The sequence below is a fragment of the Aureococcus anophagefferens genome, assembly GCF_000186865.1.
Source record: "Aureococcus anophagefferens unplaced genomic scaffold AURANscaffold_4, whole genome shotgun sequence".
Lineage (NCBI taxonomy): Eukaryota > Pelagophyceae > Pelagomonadales > Pelagomonadaceae > Aureococcus > Aureococcus anophagefferens.
Genome location: NW_008705564.1, coordinates 186870 through 195147, shown reverse-complemented (window position 1 = coordinate 195147; position 8278 = coordinate 186870). Strand labels below are relative to the sequence as shown.

Here is an 8278-nt window from a genome sequence, read left to right as displayed (position 1 = left end):
TCGACTGCACGAAGGACCGAGCAGTCGCACTTGATGCCGTCGCCCCATTGAAGCAAGCCGCCGCCGATCAGGAGAAGGCCGCCGATTGCCTCGTCCTTCGCCGCAGCAACCGCGCCGCACCGAGCAAACAAGATGGTTCGCACGCTCGCGCTCGCCGCGATCCCCGCGGCCGTGGCGCTCCGCGCGCCCCTGCCGGCCGCGACGCGCCCCCGCCGGTCCGCGGCGCTCCGCATGGTCGACCCGTCCCTCGTCGACGCGGCGACGGCCTTCGACGCGTCGGCCTTCCACAGCACGCTCGAGCTCGCGGCCATCCAGGGCCGCACGTGCGTCGAGGACGCGAGCTGGTGGTGCACGGTGCAGAACGGCGTCCAGGGCGCGATCGAGGGCCTCCACGACGGCATCCACGACGGCCTCGGCATCAAGCAGAACTCCTGGGGCATCTCCATCATCCTCTTCACGGCGTTCCTGCGCACGGTCATCTACCCGCTCAACTTCATCTCCTACGAGTCGACGGAGCGCAACAAGGCGTTGAAGCCCTACATGGACAAGATCAAGGACCGCTACGGCGAGGACCAGCAGGCCGTGAACCTGGCGACGGCGAAGCTCTACGAGATGACGGAGACGAACCCGCTCGCGGGCTGCCTGCCGGCCATCGCCCAGATCCCCGTCTTCATCGCGCTCTACCGGTCCGTGCTGAACTTGGCGTTCGACCAGAAGATCGGCGAGGGCTTCTTCTTCGTGCCGAACCTGGAGGGCCCGACGTACGACAACGGCCGGGGCATCCAGTGGCTCACGGACAACTGGGTCGACGGCGTGCCGTCCCTGGGCTGGCACGACACGCTCGCCTTCCTCGCGCTGCCCGTCGCGCTCGTCATCACGCAGTCGATCTCCATGCGGGTGCTGACGCCGCCGCCGGACCCGAACGACAAGAGCGCGCAGAACGCGAACCGCGTGCTCAAGTACCTGCCGCTCATGATCGGCTGGTTCTCGGCGAACGTGCCCTCCGGCCTCGGCCTCTACTGGATGACGTCGAACGTCTTCTCCGTCGCGGGGTCGCTCGGCGCCAAGGCCTACCTCAAGGCCAACCCGCCGAAGCTCGACGTCGAGCTCCGCGAGCTCGGCCTCGACGACGAGTCCGCGGGCGTCAAGCTCCCCGCGACGCTCGAGGAGGCCCTCGTCGAGGCCCGCGTGAACGCGCGGCCGGACCGCACGCCGCTCCGCCGCGGCGTCCAGCCCATCCCCGTCTTCCTCACGGTCGACGCGACGGCCGCCGTCGCCAACGCCGAGGACGAGCTCATGATCGCCGACGACGTCGAGATCATGTCCCGCTAGGGGGAGAGCCGCCGCGTCCCCGCGCCCCGTATAAATCTCAAGTCGTCGAGTTTAGCGAACCTTCCTTGTGGACGATCCCGCGCGCGGCACTGCGCGCGAAACCCGACGGCTTGACGAGGGCCCACGGTGCCCCCGCCCGCCTCTGCTTGCAGTTCGCTCGTTCCCGAGCACGTGACGGACGAGGGATGGCGTCCAGCGAGGGAGGCGACGAGGAAGAAGTGGTGGCGACGGTGGCGCCCGCCGATGATGATCGACTATTGTTAAAGCTGGTCCCGGTCCTGGACTTTGTCTCCGCTCAGCTCGACATCGCTGCGACCGTCGCGTGCCTCAATCGCGCGTTCCGCAAGGACATGGGCGTGTTCCGCGCGGGGGTCGACGACGTCGGAACCATCGCGCGACTCCGCGGCGTCGGCGGCGGCCGCCGGAACTACGTCGAGGGCCATCCACATGCCGGTCGAGTCGACGGTCCGTTGGCAGACACAGCGGTCATCCTCCTTACGCGGTTTTACACTGGACTGGTTTGGCTTGACTTGCGTCAGTGCTTCGTGACGAAGTCTCTGCTTCTCCTTGTTCCAGACACGTTTCCAAACCTTCGGTTTCTGATGCTCCACAACATTCAAAAACGTCTTGAACGAACTGAAGTTTGGGCTCATAATGCGAACTTCTGGGGACCTGATCGCGTATGTCCTCTTACCGTGAAGCGGCTTACGTTGCGCATGCCAAAGCTACGCGTCGTCGCTAACATGGCCAACGTGTGTCTGCACCATCCCACCGACTCTCCACAGTATCTCTTAGCGCCAGCTTGCCGGAGCGTTCGCGCCATCTACCATCAATACTTGACGTCACCACACGCCCGGCGTGCGCCCGCGGATGCCGAACTGTTGTTTCGCGGACGCCGCATCCGCGATGACGAGACTTTCCTGGGATTGCACGCTCAATTACGCGAGACCGATGGCAATGATGACAGCTGGTTTGAGCCATTGGAGATTCACGCTCGCTATGCGCAGCCGCCAGAAGTACCGCAGCCATCCGATGATCAGCCGCCCCTAGAAGGGCCGCGATTTGGACAACCCGAAGAAGAATGGTTGGACGCGGCGATTGATGAAATTCTGGCGCGCCCTGCGCCGAACCAAGTCGACGGCCGCCGCCGCCGCGACTGGCAGCCGCAGCAGCAAGGCTAGCGCGCCCGGGGACCTACAACACCCCTTAGATGAGCCCCTCGAAGCCCGTTTCCTTCTCCGCGAGGAGCGGGGTCTTCTGCCGGACGAGGTAGTCCAGGTACCAGCCGCTCGACCAGGTCGTGCGGAACTTGTACTTGGCGTCGTCGTAGGGCAGTTTCCAGTCCCGCGCGATGCGGAGCTCGACGTCCGGCCCGAGCATGTCGCACAGCAGGATCTGGTACGTCAGGTTCGACAGATTCATCGTGAGGTCCTCCTTCTTGTTCTTCTTCGCTTTCCCCTCCTTCAAGCGCGCCTGCGCGACCAGGTCGAGGACGACGCTGGCCTTGCGCGGCGGCGCGCCGTCGTCGTAGGCCGCCTCGAGCGCCTCGGCCTTGACCAGAATCTCCTCGAGCTTTTCTTCGTACGTGGCGCGCGCGTCCGCGGCCTTGACGGTCTCCGGGTTCACGGGCACGCCCGCAAAGTCCGCCGCGTAGTAGCAGGCGCTCATGCAGAACACGGTCTTGGCCGTGCCGCTCGAGAGCTCGGAGCTGTAGACCATGGCGTCGATGACGCTCGACGCGAACTCGCGCCAGGCCTTCTGGCGCTCCCGCACGGGCTTCTCCGAATCGAAAAAGGCCCGGCCCATCTTGTTGCCGAGCTGGATGAGGTAGGGCGCCGTCGTCCGCCGCACGGCCACCTTGGGCGACCCGAAGACGTTGGCCGCGGGCACGTCGAATCGCGTCCCGCCGCGCGGCTCTTCCATGAAAACGTCGTAGGACCACGAGCTCCGCAGGGCCGCGTCCGGGTGCGTGCCGTCGGCGACGCGCCGCCGCGCCGCGATGACGCCGTGGTCGTGCTCCTTGACGAACTGGACGCGCTCGCCGATCGTCGGCGCCGAGATGCAGGAGAACTGCGTCGACCCGTTGCCGACGGCGAGGAGCGCGTCCGGGAGCGCGTAGCGCATGTGGCGGTGCGCGTAGAGCACGGACCGCTCCTCGTAGACCGACTCCTCGAGGTCCGTCAGACGCACGACCGTGCCGTCGTAGCGGTCCGCGAGGCGCGAGAATAAAGCGGACGCCGTGTTCCGGATCTCGGGAGACTCGTTGCGGTACCACGCGCCGGCCCCGAAGACCACCTTCGGCCCCCGCCATTTCGCGTAGGGGTGGACGCCCTCGAGGACGACGTGGCTCCAGAAGCCGAAGCGGACCTCCGGCACGACGGCGACGGACGCGCCGAGCGCGACCAGCGCTTTGCCGAGCTCCGGCCGCCCGTCCCACTCCACCGCGACGTGGCCGCCGCCGTGATCGGCGACCACCGTCCCCCGGTCGCCGGGCAAGACGATGGCATCCGGCGCCGCGGTGTCGCCCAGGGGCACGGCGTCGCCCCCCGTGGCCGTCGAGTACCGTAAAGGTCTTTTCGCCTCCACGCGATCCAAAACCTCCGGCGTCGCGGTGTTGTCGAGCGTCGCGACCCGATTCAGGAGGCGGAACGCCGTCTCGACGTCGTAGTCTGCGCCGTTGCAGGACACGACGGCGGAGCCCACGTGGATTTTCGAGTCTTTTTTCACTTGCTTCACCTCGAAGCACTTCGGCGCGCCGACCTTCGCGATGGCCCAAAAGCCCGCGGCGGCGAACATGTCCTTCTCCGACGACGTCGCCGGCGGGTCGAACTTGCCCGCCTCGAGCACGAGCCTCGGCGCGAGCTTGTCTTCGACGAACTGCTCGAAGGGCGCGACGTCGTCGTGCATGCAGCACTCCCGCACCGGAATCTTCCCCCCCTTTTCATTCAAGAACGACCCCTGGGCCATGTCCTCGACGAGCACGGCGGGCTTCTCGTTCTCCGTCGTCCGCTCGATGAAGGAGCAGAGGATGGTCTTCGCCTCGCCCGTGCCGATGTCGAAGATGACGCACTTGTGGCTCTCGGCGCCGAGCTGCGCGCGCCGGTCGACGTAGGCGGCCATCTCCGCCTGCTTCTGCCGCTTGTTTAGGGCGGCCTCCGTCGTCGCGAAGGTGCTGTGGGTCATCTCCTCGTTGCTGTAGGCCGCGATGCCGCAGATGGCTCGCTCGCGGAAGTACGCGATGGCCTCTTTGTCCACCTTCCGCGCGTCCTCGGGCGCGGCGCGCGCGGTCGACATGGCGGCGACCTTGGCCGAGCGCAAGGCGAACCAGGGCCGCTTCCGCGGCGGCGCCTTGCCGTAGAGCGTCGCCGGGTCGCGCGGCGCGGCGACGCCCTCGGCGCCGCGGAAGAGGCCGAGCGACGCGTTCGGGTGCCGGCTGAAGAAGAAGGCCGCGAAGGAGGCCGTCGCCGGGTTGGACACGCCTTCCGCTTTCGCCTTGTTCGCGTGGAGCTTGGAGAGGTCGCGGTAGAGGCGCAGGTACTTGTGGAGGAAGATGTAGCCCACGAACGAGACCCCGCAGTGGACGAACGTGAGGGCGAAGCCCCACGCGTCGAGCCGGTTCTGCACGCGCGTCCGCGCCTCGTCGCTCTCGTACCAGAACGCGGGGCCCTCGTCGTCGTCGGCGACGACGTCGTCGTCGAAGGGGTCGCGGTCGTAGCCGAAGGGGTTCGCCTGCCCCGCGAAGCCGCCCTTGTTGCAGAACTTGGCGACGCCGATCAAGAGGATGCCCTGGATCAGCAAGACGGCCATGGCGTTGAAGAGGTAGACCTCGACGGCCGTCAGGTAAGGCACGGCGGGCAGGCGGTCGCTCATGTAGCTCTTGAAGCTCACGGCCGTGAGGAACAGGGTGAGCGTCACGGACGCGCGGTCCGCGAGGTCGCAGGGCGGCACCCAGTAGACCATGAGGCTCAGCACCTCGATCATGAACGTCGGCACGACGGCGTTCCACATCGTCGACGTGTACTGGCGGGAGACGAAGAGCAGCACCGTGTACTCGTTCAATCGCGGCCTTTGGCCCTGCGTCGCGACCTCCGCGCCGCTCAGCGCGAAGATCGTCTCGATGCGCACGTCGTCGACGTTGTCGGCGTTCTCCAGGATGCGGTGCCGCCCGCGGTTGCCCGCGCAGGGCAGCGGATGGCCGAGCTCGAGCTTGAAGTACTTGCCGAAGAGCATCTCGCCCTCCGTCTCGCACTGGAGGCAGAGGCACTGCATGTCGAAGGGGTAGTTCTTCAGGTCCAGCGCCTGGCGGAACGCCACCGTCGCGCGCCGCCGCAGCCGGAACAAGCGCGCGGGCCGGCCGCCGGCGTCGACGACGGCCGCGCCGAGCTCGTCCTTGCCCACCATCGCGTTCGCGCGCGCCTCGTCGTCGCCGCCGAAGATGTTCGCGCGCTCCTCCGAGTTCTTGAAGAAGACCTTGACGGCCTTCGGTAAGAAATGTTCCAGCCAGAAGCTCTCGCAGTTGCGCCACTGGTCCTCGCTGATCTCCCACTCGATGCCGACGCTCACCGTCGCGTGGAACGTGTTCTCGACCTCGACGACGTCGATGAGCGTGATGATGGTCACGTCGATGCGCGCGCGCACGGAGAAGCGGTAGCCGTCGTGGTGGCCCTGGACGCGCACGTTGCCGCCGACGGGCGGCATGGCCTCGTCCCAGTCGCCGGACGTGTCCGCCGACCCGATGCGCCGGGAGGAGCCCAGGTCCTCGTCGCGCATGGAGATGCGGTCGTGCATGTTCTGGCCCTTTGTCACGTGCAGCGACCCCGTGCCGGCGCTGTTGCCGCGCTCCATGATTAGGGCTGCCCGGCAGCGCTCAAACCGGTTGCGGGCATCTCGCGTTCCCGGTCCGAGCCAGGATCGATCGGCAGCAACTTTGGCTCGGAGCCGCCGGGTTGCAGTTCTCCTCGAGCGCGTCGCGGGGTCGGGCGAGACATCTTAACAACATGACACAGGGCGCGCGCGGATGCTTTAAGGGCGACGGGGGCTCTCGTGCGAATGTGACTAGCTGGGTCGGCGATACGGGAGGTTGCTTTCGCGCGCGAACTCTTTGACTTGACTTTCGATGAACTGCTTCTTGTCCAGGTTGCTTTTCAAAAAAAGTTTTGTCCAGTCTTTCTTGGCATGGATGCGATAGAGCCACATGCGCTTGTGGCCGACGGGGTCATGGATCTTGCGCCACTCCTCTTCGTCGTCCAAGCTCGCCCGGAACCGGTTGATCTTCTCGAGCCGCTCGGGAGAATACAAATTGGGACGACGACTCATCCTGGCCTTCGCAAAGATGCTGCTTGGCAGCTCCAGCGGCTTCTTCTCCTCCGCCATGTGCGCCTTCCAGGCGGGCGTTTCCCAGGGCTCGACGCGTGCGCGCTTCGGCTTCGCGTCGTCCTCCGAGTCGCTCTGCGTCAGGTCGATCGCGGCGCGCTTCGCCTTACGCTTCGGCGGCGTCGAGGCGGGCGCGCGCGCGCGCTTGGCCTCGCACGCCGCGAGCGTCGGACCGAGCGCCGTGTAGTCGACGCCGAGTTTGGATGCTATGGCCTTGACATCGGTCAGTATTGTCGCTGTTTTCTCGATTCCCATGCCTTCGAGGAGCAAATTGGCGCGCTCGCGCAGCGTCGTGGCCATGGTTAATGGCCAGCAGAGAATGCCAGACGAGGTCGACGGCGTCCGCGTCACATGCGCTCTCACAGGAGCATGTGAGCCTAGTTATTTTAGACCCCCAGTCGCCGGGGTCGCCGACGAAAAAAACGATCGAGACAGCTTACGTATACTCCCCCCCCGCCCCTAGTCGTCGTCGTCGAGCAGCCCGCCCTCGTCGGCGCAGGTGCCGACGAAGACGACGAAGTAGACGATGATGGGCAGCAGGCACACGTCCGTCATGGAGATGAGGCAGACGACGGGGTGCTGCTTGAACCAGTCGCGGTCGATGGACAGGTCGTAGCTGATGAAGGGGATGAGGCGGAAGGGCCGGATGCGCACGCCGAGGACCTCGAAGGCGCCCGTCTTCTTCTCGTCGACGAGGTAGGACGTCGTCCGGTGCGAGAGCCAGTCGTAGCCGTCGAACCAGGACGCCATCTCCTTGGCGACCGTCGGCGCGTGGCGCACGGCGGACGTGACCGTGTTGTCGAGGCTGAGGAGGAACTGGAGGCTCAGCGAGTTCATGATGATGTCCGCGATGGTGCTCTGCGTGAAGAAGAGGTAGACGGACGCGAGGAGCACGAGCTTGTAGCTCAGGAGCTGGACCTCCGCGGCGACGTAGAGGATCAGGCCGTCCTCGTCGCGCTGGAAGACCTCGACGAGGTCCGCCATGGACGCGCCGCCGGCCTTGGCGCCCGCGCCCGGCCGCGGCGACGCGTCCCGGGGCCGCTCGCGCCGCATGTCCGCGGACCCGAAGGTCCCGAGGAAGCGGAACGCGATCTGCTCGTTCTGCACGGTCTGGTAGTTCGTGAGCATCGTCGCGACGCACATGATGTAGACGCCGAGGTGGTACGTCGAGAACGCGGTCACCGTCTTGCCGCGCGCGTGGCGCGGGCAGAGCGCGTAGGGCAGCCGCGGGTTCTTGTAGCCCGCGAGGATCAGCAGCGGCAGCATGACCTGGGCCGCGACGGTCATGACGATGAGGCTGAGCAGCGTCGCGTTCATGGCCACGGCCCGGTGCTTCTTCTGCCGGCCCTTCGCGGCGAGCTGCTTATTGATGATGCCGATGCCCCACCAGAGCGTGTACACGGACGGGCTCGCCAGCGTGTTCTCGACGGCGTCCTGGAGCTGGTCGCGCCGGATCTTCCACTCGAGCGCCTCGCCCTCGGGCGCGCCGCCGCGCTCGATGCGCTCCATCTCGGAGACGCCGTCGTCGCCGACGGCGTGGATGTGGCCCAGCGACCGGAGGAAGGCGCGGTCC

At 66.5% G+C, this 8278-nt stretch overlaps 3 protein-coding genes across 3 annotated transcripts in view; 1 reads left to right on the top strand and 2 right to left on the bottom strand.

Moving 5' to 3' along the window:
• Positions 1-231: 231 nt before the first annotated feature.
• Positions 232-1332, top strand: AURANDRAFT_22501 (hypothetical protein; the record flags this gene model as incomplete). The annotated part of the gene is made up of 1 exon (XM_009036458.1): positions 232-1332. One exon carries the CDS (start codon positions 232-234, stop codon positions 1330-1332), a length of 1101 nt encoding a protein of 366 aa, XP_009034706.1.
• A 5055-nt stretch (positions 1333-6387) lies between these two features.
• On the bottom strand, positions 6388-7005 carry AURANDRAFT_61980 (hypothetical protein; the record flags this gene model as incomplete). Its single annotated transcript, XM_009035960.1, has 1 exon — positions 6388-7005. One exon carries the CDS (start codon positions 7003-7005, stop codon positions 6388-6390), a length of 618 nt encoding a protein of 205 aa, XP_009034208.1.
• Positions 7006-7164: 159 nt separating this feature from the next.
• Positions 7165-8278, bottom strand: part of AURANDRAFT_61979 (hypothetical protein) — a gene marked incomplete at both ends in the record, with an annotated part of 2007 nt that continues 893 nt past the window's right edge. The window contains one exon of the mRNA XM_009035959.1: positions 7165-8214. Within this exon, the coding sequence (XP_009034207.1) occupies positions 7165-8214 (1050 nt within the window). The remainder of the gene's footprint in view (positions 8215-8278) is intronic.